General features: G+C 30.8%; 1 protein-coding gene across 1 annotated transcript in view; it reads right to left on the reverse strand.

The window, feature by feature from the left end:
- Window positions 1–505: 505 nt before the first annotated feature.
- LOC108914270 (transmembrane and TPR repeat-containing protein 1-like) overlaps window positions 506–21,396 on the reverse strand; it is a gene marked incomplete at its 5' end in the record, with an annotated part of 84,262 nt that continues 63,371 nt past the window's right edge. Inside the window, 4 exons of the mRNA XM_018720043.1 lie at window positions 506–703; window positions 6,830–6,956; window positions 7,008–7,143; window positions 13,857–14,062. Of these exons, the coding sequence (XP_018575559.1) occupies window positions 506–703; window positions 6,830–6,956; window positions 7,008–7,143; window positions 13,857–14,062 (667 nt within the window). The remainder of the gene's footprint in view (window positions 704–6,829; window positions 6,957–7,007; window positions 7,144–13,856; window positions 14,063–21,396) is intronic.

The following is a 21,396-nucleotide window of genomic DNA, read 5'->3' on the forward strand; positions in this document are numbered from 1 at the left end:
CGGCGGGTAGTGTAAAAAGTTGTTTTCTAACAACCTTTCCATTGAATTATGAGATTTGACAACAGACCATATCCCAATTGTGCATGCGCTGAGACCAATGCGCGCCGTTATTTGAGGTCACACTAGCTTGTCCAGTGGCGGGGTATGAAAAATTACTGGAAAAATGTTGAAAAATTAAGTTTTCACGATGAAATCTGAAAAAATAAACTATCGATACGTGTTTCTAGAGATCAAAGGTAGCCCTGTATAAATATGAACACCATTCAAAGTTACACCATGTATATTTATAAACAAAAATAGCTTTTAAATTATTTTTTCTAAAGTTGATACTGATACCTTTACGTTAAAAAGAGTGGTACCTACTACTGGACACACATATTTACAAGACTTTTGGGGCAAATAAAACAAACGACATGGAGCAACCAGTTCCTAAAAGTACATATTTTTTATATCCGATATATTATTGCACTGATAAATGTCTTTAATAAGTAACATGGGATGAATTCTATGCACTGTCCAACAGATGGTGCACCATTAGAGGGGTCGACGGCTTCGGTTTCTGCATTTTACTTTCCGGAACTTTACACTGTTTCGGGGCACTGTTAGTTTTGTTCTTCCTCTGCCGGGTCCATTTGTTAGGAGGATCCTCCTCTTCGGTTGAGTAGTTGTTCGTTTTTGATGAGGGAGTTACACAGTGGCTTTCCTAAACATAGAAAATATATTATTTTAAAAGACCCCCTATGTAACTTATTTTCCATAGTATGTGTTATCACGTGTCACAGAAATATCTATTATACCGGGTGATTTTTTTTACCGTGAAACTTGCAATATCCCGTGACATCTCGAAGAAGAATTAATGAATCGTTTTACGTTTTTTTTTAATTAAAGCTTATTTGATGCAAATGGGAAAATTATTGCGAATATCATCATCCCCTATTTTGGGGGTGGAAATAAAGGGTGAAAAGGTGAAAAAAGTGAAAATCGATTCTCTTCATTCAAAAATCTTATATCTTCGATAAATACAGTGAAATTAAGACACATTATGGTGGAATCAATGCTCAATTGAAACAAGTTATGGAAAAATTAATGAAAATATTTTCATCCCTATTTTAGGGTTGAGGGTGTGGAAAAATGAAAATTAAAGAAAATATGCATAAAAGGTTCTTGTTGTCGCTGAACACGAATAAAAGCATCACTAAAACAAAAAAACTCCTTTTCAGGAGCTGCTTTTATCACCCCCTGATTTAGGGGAAGAACTGAGGGGTGGAGGATTGAATAATAAAATTCATCTGAAATATTACCAGTCTTTCAATTATTCTCTGATCTTAAATAACACGGTAGACCATTTTCTTACATTTTCTTATCATCTGTAAAGGGTTCACGGTGATTTTTCATTATCCCCTATTTAAGGGAAATGGAAAAGGGGTTAAGGGTGGAATGTAAAAAGTAAAAGAAGGCATTTGTTGAGGGTTTTTGTGGTCCCTAGATAAGTAAAAGTTTATTTTTTCGTCGTCAAACTTCAAGTGTAGCTTTTATTAGTACGTGCTTTAAGGGTAGGAATAAGGGGTGGAGAGATTTTCGTCACTTGGCAAAAATAAAAAATCTGTCATTGGAAGGGGTTCGATCACTGTTTTTAATCCTCTCTTACTTTCTGGAGGTTTTTAATCACGTCCTCCTTAAGGGTGCAAATTAAGGTTGAGGGTTAAAAAATTAATATCTTAAAATAAATATTTGCTTGATTCATTTCCTTCCTTAAAATAGGGGATGATGAACAAAATGCTGATAGGTTTCGTGCTCATCGACGATAAACACCTTAATCGAAATTTTTGTTAAATTTTTTCTTTTTTTTTTCAATGTATATTTCCGTATATTTCTTCCATTGAACTAGAGGATAGATAATAAAAGCCATTTCTGACATAGGGGATGATTCCGAAATATAAGTTAGATGCGTTTTAAATACATCCCCTATGCAAAATAATGAAAAAAACATGTCAGATTAATGTTTAGTGAACATCAAAAACCTCCGATAATAGTTTTGTTGATTTTTGATACTTCATATTATCATCACTTCTTATTTCTACCTTTGAATAACAATAAAAAAAATTTTTTACATGTATTGATTAGCTTACTGTAAGAAAATGCGTATGCTTACAGTAAGCAAACATTTATACATATACAATATTCGGTTGAGATGAGTATTGTTCTCCTGATCTTCCTCTATCCGACATCCATTTCCATTTCTTCCGTTCTCTAATGAAGAACCCTCGACCAATTTCCTTTAATGATGACTAGAGAGCGGACAATGTGTGACTTTAACCCGAAGAATAGGTCAAATTTTGGTAGAGATGTGTACGCGTTCAAAAATGTATTGTGTATAAACTATGCAAAATATAATTATTATGTATAGCAAATATATCGTATTATCCTCGCGAAGATTTGTACCCTTTATCTAAAATCCATAAATCATGTGAACAGGTTAAATAACGAGAAAATAATTAAGTCAATTTAGTTCTAAAGAAATGAAATGACACTCGCGCCCATCTCTAGTCCATCCGTCGACATCGGTTGCGTTTATCGAATTCCTATTGGTCAGAATTCAAACTGCAGCCCTGTTATGAATGGAGCGTGAGTTGGACTATCTGTCATGTGCGTCGCCTGAGGCTATTCGTTACATTGACTCCTAATTTCCAATTAAAAGATCGACACTATTTTTAACCGAACTTTATTTAATAAATATGTAGTATACAATTTCTGATTTTCAAAATATTTTATAACGCCTAAAAATGTATGTACCGTGGAATTTTCGTGAATTATCACGTAAATTTCCGATGCATACCCGACACGCCACTGCGTCATGGGTAATGTATCTAGGTTTATGAATGACATATATATTATTATATTTTATTGTTTATAGTTGTTGTTTTGGTATTATTAGTAATGTAATGTAAGTAATGGTGTTGTGTGTTGTTGTATTATGTGATGGTGTGTAAATTTTGTGTGTTTATAATTATTAAATATCCGTTTGGGCGCCTTTTATAATGTAAAATGTCATTTGGGTGTGTTTATATCTAATTTTCCATTGAGCATAGGTTCTGATAAGAAAATTTTATAATAACACTGACAAATATAGACGAATTAGACTTTCTTACCTTATCATTGCTAACATCGCCTCCGGCAGCTTTACTTTGTATAAATAATGTTCACAGTGTAGATAGGATTTTATTAGTGTAGATAGGAATGTTCATTTTCTACACTGTCCCTCAAGAAAAAACACTTTATTTTATCAATAGCATGAGTCCTTACCTCATAGGGGCGGTTCTATGCTCTTTTAATTAACCTTTACTATTTAATTTTTGGTAGGAAGCATTGAATAAACAAAATTTGAAAGATTTACACAAGATGACATTTATTACTTATTTTTCTTTCAATTTCAAACAATCCTTTTCATGAACACAGAAACTAAAATTTTCTTTATATACTTTTACATGAATAATTGTCTGAGAAATGCCTTATTCTACCTATTATAGTTTAGAAAATGTTTGGTTAACCAATTATCATTATTTTTAAACGTTTTTCAAAACATATTAACTTATATCACCAACATTGGAAACTAAATTAATACTTAAATTATAGAATGTTCAAAAATGTCAATCTAAATCTTAATCACTGAAATTGTTTATAGTCGAAACGGGTTTTCTGTTTCACAAATAGTTTTTATAGTTCAAATTTGCAACACTTTATGGCATGGAGAAAACAGTTATGCAACTGGACTTACTTTATTTCGTTCTGCCTGGCAATTTGCGTACGTTTCTATAACCTCACTTTATTATTGTGGTTTGTCTGCTATTCTCGTGCGTTGAAGATGGCTGTTGGGTATGTGTATAGTGCTTCCTGGTGTTTTAGATGTTGTATAGGGGAGCCACAGGACAACATGCACCCCTCACCAGTCTCTCGAATCTCCTGCTTTCTTCACCTCTCTACAGCTTGTTGACTTCTCACGATGTTTTTTTTGTTTTTCCGGTACCAGGTAAATTCACTGATTTGGCCTATTGCCATTGGTTGCTCATATCCATGTTATCATTTTCTAAGTGCGCAATTTCTCTAGCATATTGCGATGAATTTGATTTTAATTACCTTACGGCGTAATTTACATTTTATAACTGCGTAGTAGATTTTATACGTCTTAATACTAATTTACAAGAAATTTTTATATGATATTTTGCATGACAAATTTTTTTATAAGAAACTTCTAGCCTATGTGTTTCTGATGTTATAATATTTGAACTTTCTTTTGTACTAGATTATTTAACATTAATTTACTCATAAAATCTCTAAATTGCCCCTTTTTGTGGCATTTTCTTTTACCTTCATGCTTCTCCTACGTACCTAAAATTTATTTTCTTGACATGCTTATCATTTAAAACGTATTATTTAAAATTTTGACTGATAATGTTTTAGGTTTTATATGAAATAACTATGAAATGAGCTTTTTATTTTTCTTTAAAAGTAATTTATGTCTTTATTTTATTCTCCATTATAATTTCATGAAAATTTTCTATGCTATTTCTCGGTGTTGTGTCTTGAGATACAGTGTGTTCATTTCAATATGTTCAAGGTTAAAGTCACAAATTGTCCGCTCTCTGATGATGACGTCGTGCTTCAAGATTGACTTGGTGAATTCTTCACTTCTACATCACGGAATTTCTTTAGATGTGGAAAAGAAAAACTACTAGGTCGTTAGCAGCCAATTGTATATAACAGAGGACAATATATCCCTGGTTTGTTCATATACAGCCTGTCTACTATAAGAGGGCCACTCCTATGGATCTCGCTTAATATACAACGCACTTCAAAAATCTTTATACGTTTTTTTGTTGCATTTTTTGAGGCCTTGATGCTTGTAAAAACAAATTTCAGATCCATGGCCAACTTTATAAGTAGTCATAAAAAACCGGAAAAGTACCGAAAGTTTAGGGAAACTTTTTTATTTTAAGAGGTAGAAAAAATTTATTTTAATAAAATTTCATGGCAAAATTCATATCTTTCACCTAGTGTAAACAGATTTATAAATTATCGTATATAATTTGCTGCGACCTCTACGCAGGTAAAAAGCAGGCAGCAGGCTGTGATTACAAAAAATTACTTGTTTCATGCGGCATACTACATATAGCCTGTATCATTTATATTTATTACATTTTTACAATTTTGGTATAAAAAATTTAAACATTTTCGTGTTAACGTAGAAATTGTTGTAGACACGTCAACTACAAAAAATTAATAAATATAATGTACTTTTCACATTATTATAATATTGGTTTTTTACTTTAGAGAAAACAAAGCCTTCAACATTGTTCTTGCACGGACAAAGTAGCTTACGCTAAATGTAGCACGCTATAAAAACAAATGCGTGTTATCAACCCTTGTAATGTCATTATTTAACAAATTGTTTATTGCTATAATTTATATACATAACTGTTGGTTTGAAAATTGTTACAGTTCACTGATTTGAAAAACTATAATTTTGAATAATTATTATATTTTCACAACATATTGAGAAGTGTAATATGTTTGCATTGTACTATCAATGCAATTTCAAATCTATTCACGCACTTGTGGAATATAGAAAACTTTTGCTAATAAAATCAGCTGTTATTAGTAAAATAGGTAATGTTAACAGAATTTTAAATTATGTAAATATGAAAAATTAGCAAAATAGTGAGAGACCGAAGTAAACTACAATTTAGAGAAGGATAGTGCAAGAAGGATATTACGAAAAATGGTTTCAAATGTTATAAGGTGAAAAAAAAGTGCATCTCTTGAGGGTGGAAGATAAACCAATGAGATTAGGGTTCTATAGGTGATGACAAGAAGGAAAGAGGGAAGATTTTATATGCAGAAGAATTCTCTGGTCAGATGTCTAATGGTGTCTAATTTTTGTAACTATGGATTTTTTAATAGAAACATTTACTTCAAATGGACTAACGGTAATTTACATTGGCACTGAGAATCTGCATTTCAACGGAGGTTTTCAATAAACGTTTGGGTTAGAATTCTTGATACAAAAATCACTTGACTTTACTTCTATGATGGTAAACTGATGGGTGCCAAATATTGCAGAATCCTTAAATAAAAGAAGTACATTATTTCATTACATTTTTTGTAGTTGGCATGTTTAAAACAATTTCTACATTAATTTCCATTTTTGATACTAAAATTTAAAAAAATGTGATAAATATAAAAAATAAAGGCGACATGTAGTACATCGCATAAAAGAGGAAAAAAACAAGCAATTTTTTGTATCCACAGCCAGCTTCGATGACATTTTTTTTTGTCCGAGTAGAGGGCGCAGCAAATTACATACGATACTTCTTAAAATTTGTTTGCATCAAGTGAAAGATATCAATTTTGCCATGAAATTTTATTAAAATAAATTTTCTCTACCTCTTAAAATAAAAAAGTTAGACGGCCTTAAACTTTCGGTACTTTTCCGGTTTTTTTATTATTACTTATAAAGTTGGCCATGGGTCTCAAATTTATTTTTACAAGCATCAAGGCCTCAAAAAATGCAACAAAAATATATAAAGATTTTTGACGTAGATATTGTATTAAGCGAGATACATTAAAGTGTCCCTCTTATATTAGAAAACCTGTTTTAGCCATGAGAGTATTGACGTATCAGTCGGTGTCTTTTTAGTAATATATGGACTCTGGACGGCAAACAACGCTTCAATAATCGTTAATATTTGTATTTTTCTTTTTCTTATCCTCATTTGAGGATTATATTGCAGATACTAATACAGAAACAAGTTCAAATTATGTATTTACTTACAAAATGTGGACTGCTGTCGTATTCCTTGGCCTTGTTGCTAAGTTCACTTTTCAACTGCCAGCCCTGTAGGTACACGTGAGGGCTGAGAAGTAGCTCTCCTCTTTTCATCCTCATAATTAGGTGCCATCTAAAGAGCTCCTAGATTAATTTTCGTCTAGCAAATATGCGCAAAACATACCTTGTCACTAATTGAAAAAGTCTCGACTTCTGACCAGATCTACGTAGGATCTTGGCTGCGCCTATAACAGCCTCTTGATGGGAGGCCGATATCTTTAACGATTTCCAGTAGTAGCGAAGAGCGTCTTGATAGTTACCTAATGAATAACACAGCGCTTAAGTATATACAAAATATAGAATCATAGCGAAAAATAATAGTTTTTTCTCCTTTGGCTTCTTTGTTATTCTTGGTATTGATTATTATTATTAACAGTTAGTATATTTTTACTGTAACACACATAAAGGTTGTATTTCAAAAAAAGAAAAGTAACTTACAAATTCTACTAGGATTTAAGAGCGACATATTCTTTAAATAGTGTTTTCCACAAAGACAAATAATTTCAAATATTTAATAACTGAATAATCTAAAGCTTATAAAATAATAGGAATGTTATGTCATACCATCTGGTTATTTTCAAAAACAACGAGGCAGTAAAACGAATAAACATGTGCAAAAAACGATCAAACCATTAAGGTTTTAGGTACTGAAATCTACGAAAATACAAACCATTTTATACAGGGTGGACAAATGAAAAAATGAAAACGGAGCCATTTTCAGGAACTGTGTGAAGATTGTAGAAAAACGCTCAGACCCGTCGATTTTAGATTAAACATTCTATGCTGATATTTTTGACTCCGCCACTTTCACCCCCAAGCAAGGCTAAGCATTACCCCAAAATATTTAAATGGCATTGGGGTTGAGTAATATTTCTTTTGAAAACTCTTACAATTCTCTTTACAACAGACTTTAAATTTTATAATTCCGCCCAATACCTATTAAGAATTTTGATTTTAAAGTTGAAACTTATGTACAAATAATTAGTAACGGTAAAAATGTCAGTCATTCAAGTTAAGTACGTCAATGGTATAAATTTAGTATTTCTTGCGTTGCATTGGATTTTGGCGATTTTCTTAAAAAAAAACACAATTGTAAAAAACTATGAATGAATGCTATCTATACACACACAATGAACGTAAAATCAGTGGATTCCAAATTATTTTCTAGTATTATTTGGAAGCGTTGGTTAGTAGTTCATTTAATTGTGTTTTTGAAAATTAAACACTATGGTTTATTCCATTGCGGAAAGGGTAGATATCATTTCGCTTTACTTTATGAACAAAAAATATGCGAATAGAACAGCTCAGCTATTTAATGAACAACATCAAGATCGACATGTCAGGAGGAAGTATGTTCTAGAGTTAGTAAAAAGAGACAGGGAACGTAGACATAAAAAACGAGAGATTGAAAAACCTATAGTTAATGAAGCTAGTGAAGTTGCAGTTTTCGGACAAGTTCATCTTGATCCTACATTAAGTACGAGGCAGCTGGCATCTGTGTCTGGGGTCAATCGAACTAGCATACAAACCATTTTGAAGAAAAATAAATTCCATCCATACAAAATACATTTAGTCCAGCAACTTCATGAGGATGATTATGACCGCCGTTTGCAATTTTGCGAAATAATGAGTGAGCGAGCAGGGAACGATCCACAGTTCCTTTTTAACATCTGTTTTTCTGATGAATGCAGTTTTTTCTTGAACGGGACGGTAAATCGTCACAATTGCCGCTATTGCTCCGATTCAAACCTAAGAGTTTTTCACGAGGTGCAACCGGAAATATTAAATGTATGGGCTGGAATTTTCGGTGACCGGCTGGAGGGTCCTTTTTTTCTACCTGGTAATTTGACTGGCCAAATATATTTGCAATTACTGGAAGACGCTATTGACTCTGCATTGACTGATATTATTGAAAACATTCCAGAGTATGATGAAGATCATTTGATTTATCAACAGGACGATGCTCCTCGGCATTATGCGTTAATTGTCCGTCAGTATTTTGAACAACGTTTTCTACGGAATTGGATTGGGGGAAGAGGCAGCATTGAGTGGCCCACACGATCACCAGATTTATCGCCCCTTGATTTCTTTTTGTGGGGATACCTGAAAAGTAAAATCTATAAAACACAGCCAGCGTCGCTGGAAGATTTGCGTCAAAGAATCGTCGACGAATGCCGTCGAATAATTCCGGAAATGCTTCGGAATGTGCGCGAACCTTTCGAACAAAATCTTTATTCTTGTATGAAAGCGAGCGGTCATCAGTTTGAACATTTAATCAAATAAGTAGTAAGTAAGCAACTAAACATAATTTAAATTTTAAAATGTAATTTTTTTTCTAAGTATTGGGCGGAATTATAAAATTTAAAGTCTGTTGTAAAGAGGGTTGTAAGAGCTTTCAAAATAAATGTTACTCAACCCCCAATGCCATTTAAATATTTTGGGGTTATGCTTACCCTAGCTTGGGGGTGAAAGTGGCAGAGTCAAAAATTCCAGTAGAGAATGTCCCCCTTTAATCTAAAATCGACGGGTCTGTGCGTTTTTCTACAATCTTGACGAAATTCCTGAAAATGGCTCTGTTTCTTTTTCATTTGGCCACCCTGTATATAACTCTACATGTAAATATTCTTATAACATTTTTTTTAGTTATTATTTTATTTGAGTAAATTTAAATAGTAACAATCAATAAATAGAACACCAAGGATTTTATTTTCGTGTTACTTTTGTTCTACACGTTTTACTTTTCAGGATTTCAGTACATAAAAACGCCAGAAATTTGACTATTTCTCGGTCAGGGATATGGCCACCTTAATACGTCTATAGCTAAGTGAAATAACTCCAATAATATACTGAAATACATACCTAAGGAATTTCCAATGATATTGATTATAAAATTTGGAATAAAATTAGAATTGAATTGAATAAATATTGAAAAAAAGGAATTTGAATAATTTATACAGGGTGAGTTTTTTTTTTGATGTTTAGTGAAGGGATCTGGCAAAGTAACAGAGATACAAAAAAGCTTAAATGACGAAAGATGTGCATTTTTATGATCCTTATTAAATGTTACTTTTATTTTTTGAAAAAATGTCATGGCTGACTAGATATTTGGAAAAATCCGAATTCGGCCAATTTCTTCAAATGCGTGTAGCTCCATTGCTATTTAGTTTACAAAAAAAATACAAAGTTTCATGTTATTGCAGTATTAATAAAATAGTGTGATCAAATTGTTCGTGTACAGTTTCCTTTTCAAGACATAAACTTAAGTTTCTTAAATGTAAACCATAGTTAGCTACGAGTTAGAAAACATTGTCTTTTTTATGCTTTCCAACGATATACTATTCGGTATTGTTATTTTGAAAAACGGGATAACTGCAGCAGGAATTTCTTAACTATTCAATTGCTTGGTGACGTAGATGGCTGTGAAAACAATCGAAATATTTACTGACAACGCTTTTAGTTACTGTAACATTACATAAGTTACTTTTCTTTCTTAAAAGTCGTTTCAATTGCCAAAGACAATGAATTTTTGCTCAAACGAGCAAAAGCGTGATATTATTGAGTGTTATATTCGATCAGGAAGCTTTTGACAATATTGATACGCGTTCTGTGAGAAAAGCCTCAAATTCTGCTTCAAAAAGATGTATCTTGTGCATTAATAACAACGGTGAGCTTTTTCAACAATTTCGTTAATATCTTCAAAGTAAATAATGGTTTGTTTATAAAATTCTGATATTTTTTGTGTCTTTGTTAAGTATTTAATTTACTTACCACAAATGATTTCCATCATTATAATTTAAATTCCTTACGAAAATAAATCCAGTTGTTACTTATTATTATTGTTTTATTTAAAATATGCCAGTCGCACACTGCTCCGGTGCTCTGATACATACACAGGTGCTCACGCGATACCGACTTCAATTGTTCTGATTTTATCCGTTGGATTGCGTATAAATTTTTGAAGTTTATGTTATAATTTGAAAATGAAAGTGTACACGAACAATTTGATCAAACTGTCTTATTAACACTGCAAAAACTGAAACATTGTAATTTAAATTTTTTGTGAAATAAATAGCAGCGGAACTATACGCATCGGAAAGAATTGGCCGAATTCGGATTTTTCTAAATATCTAGTTAGCCATGACTTTTTTTTTAAATAAAAGTGATTTAATAAGGATCAAAAATCTGCACATCTTTCTTCATGTAAGCTCGTTTGTATCTCTGCTACTTTCCCAGATATCTACATTAATCATCGAAAAACAACTCACCCTGTATAAAATGAAATAGAACTGTTTAGAGAATGGATAAAGAATTACATTTGGAAACTTAAATTAAAACACATATTGTTATTAGACACAGAAATATTGTAAAATATAACAATAAATTATGTAAAATTTAGATAGTAAGGTAAAACGCGTGTGAATAAAGAAAAGTGATACAAAATTTAAAAAAATGTAAACATGAAGACATGTATATTTAATCAGAAATAAAAGAATCAAAGTGGGACACTATATATATACTAGTTATTTATTGTATAAGTGGTTTAAGTAGCATTTTATCCACGCAGGAATGTTTAAACGCGAGACTTGATATTTCTTTACTAGTTTACTCAATGATACGTGGTAGGTTTTGTTATATTTACTGGTTGCTATAGTACGTCGTTTATTATCAATTATTTAATAAACAGTTCCATCTGAATTTGGTAAAAATGCAAGAAAGTAATTGTGTTCCTGTGGCTGTTTTTGAAGAAGCTCAAGAGGCAATTTTCCATTTATTGTCAGCGAAATCCTGGGAACATTACGGAAAAGTGTTCGCCGAATTTAACGAATGGAGGGAAAAATCGAAGAGTAACGACAATAAATGAAGAAGTCATGCTATCGTATTTTTTAAATTTGAAGACAAAAAATGCAATTTTATATATGTGGTCGAAGTATTCGATGTTGAAGGCAACTATAAAGGTCTACAAAAATATAGATATAGGAAAATATAACTTACTGCTTATTTGAAGAGTGAATCGAGAGGATACAAAGCGGAAAAAACTGCAGTATTGGAAAAAGAACATATTGAAGAGTTTTTGACTCCGATAAAGAATATTTAATGATTAAGGTAATATCTCTTTACCTTTTACATGTTGTTAGTATATAGTGAACTTTGAATTATATTAGTTGCACTAATAATGGGGGTTTCTGGTGTCTGTTGATGCTGCGAGTTGACAAATTTGAAAATTAGTGACATACAGGACGTGGGCAGTTACCTACTTGTTTCAATACCTGACACCAAGACGGGCATTTCAAAAAAATTTACAATTATAGAATAAGGATTTTTCCTGAATAACTCTCAAACTGTTGTAATCAACACATTGGCGAAGATACCCTCAATAGTTGCTTCATTCTTGAATATCGCAAATCTAGAAGCATATACTGGCCATTGTATGAGGCGCACTTCAATAACTTTATTGGCCAATAAAGATGCTGATCTTGCAACCATCAAACGGCATAGTGGATAGAAGAGATCCTCTGTAGCAGAAAGTTATGTTGAGGAGTCTATCTAACAAACTTGTATCCGTATCTTGTAGTGCAAATTAATCCGAAAATGGTGGCAACAATGCTACAAGGGTTGTTATTAAAGGAAAGGAAGTTAAATGTGATAAAACATAAAACGAAATGTCTATTACTCTAAATGTGAATGTTAAAGTTTAACAAGTAAATAAATTATATTTTGATATTTATTATTGGTTTACTATTTTTTACATTATTCTACTAGTAAAATAAAGTTACATTATTCCACTAGTGGATAAAATATCACTTCAGTCGATTCATATGTGTGGATAAAAGTCCAATTGTGGATAACAAAATTTTGTATGGCAACGGGGGTTGAATTATTGATTTTCAAAAAAAAAAAAAGAAAGGAATGCTGAGATGTCATTACAATCTGACATAAATTAATATAATCGGAGAGATAAAATACAAAATAATTAGCGAAAATCAATACATTGTCAACCAAATACTTTTCCAAATAAGAAATAGAAGTTAATACAACATTATAATCCAGATTTGGCAGTTCTAATAGGATGGAGGGAAAACACGAAAACAGAGACTCGAATTCAAGTAAAGGAATGAACCAGAATATAGGAACATTATAAGACCAGTGGACTATTACATAAAGAAAGTACTGGATAGTTTATTAGTAGGTGAATAAACATAATATGTTTAATAACAAAACAGATATTAAACAGAACAGAATATTAAAAATCAAATTAACGTTAATTTTAGTTATATAAAAACTTGTTTTTAACTATTTAGAATGAATGTAGATATAGAATATAATAAACTGAGTACCTATAAATAATTAACAAAATGATGATGATAGTTATTTCGAAAAATCAAAACATTTCACAGCGGTTGAGAAACAAATTTTGTTGATATAGTTTCAGTGATAAATAATTTACTTAATTTTCCAAGGAAAATACATGAATTTAAATGGTGTTTCATTTGGTGTATTATAAAAGAAATATATTGTTGCATGTATATTTTTACTTTATTTTTAAAATATGAAGTTAATTCACATAAATTCTCAAATGAGGCCAAACAATGTTCGTTAATACCAAAATCTAGTTATGCAAAATATGTACAATCTTAGAGACAAGATTAAGACAAGACTTAACTGCTGGCACTGCTGAAACAGCTACTTTTCGGACCACATGCCCGATTAGCATTGATTTATACCATCAATACCTAATATTGTCAATTAATAATATTTAGATACATCACATTACATTTTTATTTTAGATAATTATTAATTACTACCCATTTACTAGATATCGCTGATATAATTCAACTCCAGTAAATCAGCAGGGCTTCAACAAATTGTTTAAGTGATTTTTATGATGGCAAATCCTGTTCAATAATCGTAAACCTAATCGCCTGTGGGATTTTGAGGAGATTATAAGTAAATATCTAAATCTGAGATTACTCACCCTTCTCGAGGAGCCAGTGACCAAAGGTGGTGCCGTAATAGGGGTCGGTGGGATTCAAATCTACCACTTTCTTGAGCAACCGATTCACGCTCCAGTCATTCGGGCCACGAAGGCGCGCCAATTCGATGTAAGCCGGAGTAAATCTCGGCTCCAGCGAAATGCACCTCTGTAGCATGTGTTCGGATTCAGACGATCTGTTACTCTTCCTAAAAGCCACGAGATGAAGAATAAATAGTCCTGTCATAAGTCTTGAGAATAATTATAATTCTCGGGAAAGAGTGAAGGCTTAATAATCTCACAATCCTTTTATTAAGACGACTAGTTTCGAGGTCTACACTTTGCACCTCATCATCAGGTCATTACAAGGCTACAAAGTTAATTTTTTGAATATGCTAAAGGTATACAATGTTTTTAAAAAAACTTTTAATAAATAAAGCTATATGTGCATACTTACATATCACATTTACAAGGTTATGTGCAAAATTTGGAAAATTCATCTAAATAACCAGTTTATCAATTGTATACTTAATAATATCTTCGTAACGTTTAATTTTAAAAAACATAAAACATTTACTGTAGACAATGACAATACACAGTTACAAGTACAAAACTTATTTTAAAATGAAATTTTATCTGAGAGGTATGAAAGCCAAAATTTTTTATAACATTTTTTCAAAGTTGTTTTTTCAATTTAACGAAAACACCATCTACTGGGTAAATAAGAGAGTACCATCTGTGACGGAGGTAGGCAACCAGAAAAGCAAAATATGACAAATGGGATAGTATATACCAGAGGTAAATAAAACTGTTGATTCAAATCTACAAAAATATCGTTAGGTACACATATCTTTACCTCCAATAATTTTTTAGGTTAACCAAACATAATCTAGAATTAAGGAAGAAGTGCGGCAAAAACTGGTGATTAATTTAAACCTACTACTGTATTTATTGTACCAGAATTATTATTTTTCATAGACTTCTGAATTTCAAAGAGTTCTAAATTATTAAGGAAATGTCCCTTATCATTAGTAATATGTAAAATTCTAAAGCCAATGTTTGGAGAAAAATTATGATTAAATTCAAGTAAGTGATTAGCAAAATGTGAAAAACCAGATGAATTAGGCCTAAGACAGCGTAAATGTTCTTTTAATCTAATGTCAAAACTCCTAAAAGTTCTACCTATATAAACTGCATTACAAGTGTCACAAGAAAGTCGATACACACCTGCTTTATTTTTATTATCAATTTTATCTTTATTATTTAAAAGGAAATTTCCAATAGAATTATTAGTTTTAAACGAAATAGTGAAGAAACCTTTAAAAATCTTACGAAACTTATCTGAAATATTACCTATATATGACAAAGAAAGAAATTGTGTAATTGACTGTTGATTTTGGTTATTTACATTATAGATTGATTGTTCTAAATTTCTGCGTCGTTTTTTATTTAATAAATTATCTATTAGTTACTTAGAGTAACCATTTATTATCGTTCTCTGATAAATAACATTAAGTTCTTTTTTAAAATTATTTTCATTTAAAGGTGTTTTAAGTAATCATTATTAATAACTGTACCAGTATGTGTCGGCTTTCTGTACACTTCAAACCCTATATTATTGTTAATTAAAGTTAATGTTAAATCTAAAAAGTTAATTTTGTGTTCGTTGTTCTCTATTTCTAAAGTAAATTTAATTTTTTCGTGAAGCGAATTGACGTAAACCAAAAATTCATTCAAATTATCTAAACTACCACTCCAAATTATCAAAATATCATCTACATATCTAGTATAAAATTTTATGTATTGTGAAAAATTGTTCCCGTTCAGAATCTTTTTAGATTCCAACTCATGCATGAAACGATCTGCCATGATTGGTGACAAAGGACTACCCATTGCCAAACCATCTTGTTGTTAAAAATAATAATTCTGGTATAATAAATGCAGTAGTAGGTTTAAATTACTCACCAGTTTTTGCCGCACTTCTTCCTTAATTCTAGATTATGTTTGGTTAACCTAAAAAATTATTGGAGGTAAAGATATGTGTAACGATATTTTTGTAGATTTGAATCAACAGTTTTATTTACCTCTGGTATATTCAATCCCATTTGTCATATTTTGCTTTTCTGGTTGCCTACCTCCGTCACAGATTGTACTCTCTTATTTACCCAGTAGATGGTGTTTTCGTTAAATTGAAAAAACAACTTTGAAAAAATGTTATAAAAAATTTTGGCATTCATACCTCTCAGATAAAATTTCATTTTAAAATAAGTTTTGTACTTGTAACTGTGTATTGTCATTGTCTACAGTAAATGTTTTATGTTTTTTTAAAATGAAACGTTAGGAAGATATTATTAAATATACAATTGATAAACTGGTTATTTAGATGAATTTTCCAAATTTTGCACATAACCTTGTAAATGTGATATGTAAGTATGCACATATAGTTTTATTCGAAACTAGTCGTCTTAATAAAAGGATTGTGAGATTATTAAGCCTTCACTCTTTCCCGAGAATTATAAACATGGACTCACACTTATCTATTTCAAATTTGAGAATAATTGTTGGACAGTACTGTGTTATTACAACTTGGGATAAACGTTTTAATGAAGGCTGGATGTTTTGAGGATGTCTTTGATCCAAATAAACTTTCTATATGACTAATTATATTGTGCCAGCTACTTGTTATGAATTACACCCCATCTTGTCAAATTGGTTGTCAGTATAAGCAAAAAATGAAATGAAATTATTTATTTATTAGAAGAGTGTGAGTTATCCAAAATGTATAATCTTGAACAACTCAACATTTTTATAATAAGAGGTTCAGATTAGCGAGAGATTAAATGAACCAAAAAAACAGTGTCGGCCTTTGACTTCCATAACAGGGAGGGCGGAAAAATTTAGATAGGAACTATTGAAAAAAGAATAAAATATAATTGGGTGGGTAGTTTTATTTTAAATACTATTGAAATATAGGAAAAATGTACTTAACATAATTTTTTTAGTGAATATCCATACGTCTATTCTATTTCAGTTACTTTTTCATTAAAGTTTGGTATTTGTCGCACCATTGATTTTTCAATAGATAGCATTGTAAGTGCTACAATCAATTTAAATTGACAATTACACTTACAATTTGTGGGTACACATGTATGCAAGTGACCCATTTTAAGTATCACGTTAAGAGAGCCAGCCTGACGCCGAACCAGTCTAACCGTTGCAAGCGACAAGAAACAGAGAAAAAGTGCACTGCACATTGGCGCCAGGAACTGAATATACAGGGTGTTTCAGAAAGACCTCCCGTAAATACAGGGGGTGATAAAATAAGAATTTTTTGTCATATGAACTATATGTTTATCTCCTCTTGTTTTCGAGATACAGAACGATAAAATAAAATTTTTTAAATAGAATTTTTAAGAAAATTTCCAAACGGTGAGAAATATTTTTATAAAATTTGGTACTCCGGGGTTTTTAAGGACGCCAAATACGCTGGTACGGTGTATAAAACAAATGACTTTTCTCAAAGTAGGCTTATGTCAAAACTTATTGATGGATGTCTCGTAAACAACACATATATTCTTAGTAATGTTTTAAACTTTAATTAATTTTATATCAAAATTTTAGTGACTGTAATTAGTCATTACTAACTAGACACTAAAAATTATTATTTTTTCGGACTATCCACGAAAATTTTTTCAATGTAGAGGTTAGTTAACTTGTTTAATAGCTTTAATTTGCTTTTTGAAAGGTCTCCGTGGCACTATCGGTTACCGAGATATTCTTGGTTGAATGAAAAATTACACTTTCGCCTTTAAATATCGTTATATTTATAACTAATTATTGCACAGTAAATTCAAGGGTGGTTTTGAAAAACCAAATGAATTATCTGCAAGGACTTATCGTTGAGATTTTTATTATTTTTTTTTTCATTTTGATAATAATTACGTAATGTTTAGGAGAAAAAAAGTGTTCGTTTAATCCTTTGATCCCAAAACTTTGATCATTTGGAACCGAAAAACAGTTGGATGGATCAACTTGTCAATTATCAAAAAATTATCTCAATATTAGTCTTTTCATCAATATTTATAAGTTTGCGGTTTTCTGCGATGATTTGCGAAGATTTTCTAAAAAACCTTAAAAAGTAATTTTTTTTGCAGTCTTTCAAATTTTCAAAGAAGAAAAAAGAATTCTTCGGAAACCATGATTTCTCCTTTTTTGCAAACTTTTACTAAATCATGGCTTAATAAACACTTTATCATGTTTTTAAAACATAATTGAATTGAGCAATTTTCTGAAACTTAACTGATATAGGTACCTGTTAATTTTAATTTTATGTAGGTACGTTTATTGTAGAAAAAATAAAATAATGACACTTTAAAAAAGTTAAACAAAAACATATTGTACGCTCTCTATACATCAATAATAACATACATTGAATTTCGTTACAAACGATCAAATAATAACGGAGTTAGGTACTGAAAATATTAAAAATAGAAAATTTAACTTTGAATACCAATAACTTTTTTTTGTACATTTTTATGTCAGTAAAGTAACTAAACCATTGAGGTTCCCCAGAACCCGCCACTTAAGTATGTAACATCCTATATATTTGGTTTATATAAATACCTCCATAATTTATATTTATTGTAAAAAAAAACTGTACATCAAGTATCAAGTTACAAGTTATCTCGGCTCCAGAAACTCATTAAAAATGTTTTTTTTTTTTAATTCATGAATGTTAACGATTTCTTTCTTTAAAAGCCATTTTCATAAAATAACAATTGAAATGGTTAGATATTTGGAAAATACATGCCAAAGTTATTTTTTGATCCTTAAATTTAAAAAAATCGTTAATAGCTATTTATGATATACGTGTTAAAAGTAAGATTTTATTTTGTGAGTGAAGATGATTAAAAAACGAGCGTAGCGAGTTTTTTAACTTCACGAACAAAATAAAATCACTTTTAACACGTATATCATACACTATTTTTTCTACAAAACTGTTAAAAGTGGGCTTTTTAATTGTCATTTTTAACATCAAATATGACAATTAAAAAGCCCATTTTTAACAGTTTTGTAGAAAAAATTATTTAACCCATTAGCGGCCAAAGGTGCGTAAACGCACCCTTTTATTTTCATTTTTTTTTTGAGATCATCCGTAAAATTCTATGCTTTCCTACCTACAAAATCTTATGTCAACGGTCCCGAGAGTGTACTAGTATTTTTATTTAATTAAAAATAATATTGTTTTAATATTATTTTTTAAAGAAAATACGATATTTAAAACTTTAGAACACATTTTCAAACAAACATTGTTCTAAGTTAGTAAAGCAGACAATTTTTTTTTGAGCCTGGCCTAAATAAAAGATTTATTTTGATACTCATGTAGTTTTTTTTCCAATATGTTTTCAAAACGATGGTCATAATGATACATATATGTAGTGGATGCGTATACGCACCTTTGGCCGATAACGATTGACATATTTATTCACTCCTATGCAAGTCTGGACAAATTTTGGCATATAAAATACAGGACTTGTCAGAACATATATCAGTTCATTGTTAGCAGAGTGTACTTACTTCTTGGTTTTCCTTTGTATAAAAAAGTGTAGTTTTGTATAAAATATTGTTTGAACTGCAAAGAAACGAACTAGAATCCGAAAAATTTTTCTAATCATTATGTAAAATTTTGAGCTATTTATTAAAATTTACACTTTAATTACTCGAAAAAAGTAAGATTCCATGTTACATTGATAAACAAAAAAATTACAAGTCGAAATATACTATTATAATTAACAACCAAATAAGTTAATAAAGTTAATATTTAATAAGACATCTACAATATTTTGAGAAAGTTGTAGAATCTTCTTTCGTTTCTGTGCATTTCCTGAGAAAACTTATCATAGTAATGTATATTTTTTTTACACCATCAGAAAGTAGAGATTTCAACGAAGAAAAAGCCCACCGACGTTTTTAAAAAAGCAGATATTTTGACGTGAGAATTTTCGACTGAAAATTAGGGTGCTTTTTCGATATTAAAAAAAAATAAGGTGAAAACATAAATATTTCAAATCAAAAAAATTACAGTGTGGTTGGGACATAAATAGGTAAGTTTTCACCAAATTTCGTGAAAATTTTTTTTTTTTTGTAAATGAAAAATAAAAAACCAAAAACTTGGTTATTTGAATTTTTCACATAAATTTTGAGGTTATGTGAAAAAAGTGTAAATACAAAAGTTGTAGATCTTTTTATTACCTACAACTTTGTCATGTAACCTTTTTCCATAAGACTTGTAGTTTTTCTGGAAATCAAGGGAAACCGTTTTTTACCCTTAAAAACTCACCTCCTACCCCTTCCCGACCTCAGATCGCCCGTAAATTATTTTTCCTTTCATTTCTGTTATATTCTCTTTCTTTTCCAATGGGTTTCATCCTACTATAATTTTTTTTGGTTTCAAAAATTATCGACCCTGGTCTAAAGGTGCATATACGCACCTACGTGTTTTTTTTTTCATACTGTTTACGATTTTTTTCAATAGTAGATTAGTCTTAATGTATGTGTTTTGAATATACTTTAATAAAAAAAATCATTAAAAAATGTGTTTTTCTTCTTTTGGACAGTAATGGGTTAAGAAAAACCGTTTCTTGCAACTTTGTAAATTTTTTTGTCCATGTCCGCCACTATGTATCGAGTTTACAGAATAAACTCAATTTAAAATTTAATTTACTATATGGCCATATTTTTTTCCAGATAATAATTTCTGTAAGCATTTCTCTATAATGCTTGGACTAATATACGAGTACTTGCATTTTTCCAAACAGTCTGCATCAGGACAAAGTTAATATTGTTTGCATGCTGCCAGCTCAATAGCTGCAACACTTCGTTAATAATTCAATCTCAAATAAATACAATGTATTTATATACAATACAATGTAGACATCTACCCGGGCGCAACGGAATTCGAATGTACCACATTTCGTCGGCGTATCAAAATCTTTAAACTCCAGGAGTAAACTGTAATGAAATGCAACGCTTTGACTGAGAAGTTCCCGGTTTTACTGCCAGATGGGGATGCCGGCTTGAAATACGGGCTGCCAGAGACTTCCAATGCCCAACCCAATTCCGAATGGGGTCACTGGTATGGCGCAGTTTAGCCTGCACTGGAGATTTGCTGCAATTTAATCAAGGTGTGCGGCGAAATAATTTTCTTCCAGGGAAACCAGAAACGCGTGTAGTATGAAATTAAATTTCAGCAAGTTAAGGCCTTGATACAATGTGGGTAACAGTAATTGAAATTTGTTTTTCTTTATTTAAAAATTCAAATTAAAATTAAGATAAAACAACCCGCGAGGGAAATAGTCTGGGAGGGCGAAGTCCTCTTGTTTTTTCTGTTTGTCGTACATTTGTTCAAAATTTAAGTAACTAAGTACTAATTAACTAATAATTTTTTTTATCAATATTTATACATCTTTTTAACTTTAGCTTTTGTGATGTCCTCTCAAAATAAACATACTGCACCATATTTTTTTATGCACGTTGTAACCTA

The sequence above is a fragment of the Anoplophora glabripennis genome, unplaced genomic scaffold (genome assembly GCF_000390285.2).
Source record: "Anoplophora glabripennis isolate ALB-LARVAE unplaced genomic scaffold, Agla_2.0 scaffold954, whole genome shotgun sequence".
NCBI classification, from domain to species: Eukaryota; Metazoa; Arthropoda; class Insecta; order Coleoptera; family Cerambycidae; genus Anoplophora; species Anoplophora glabripennis.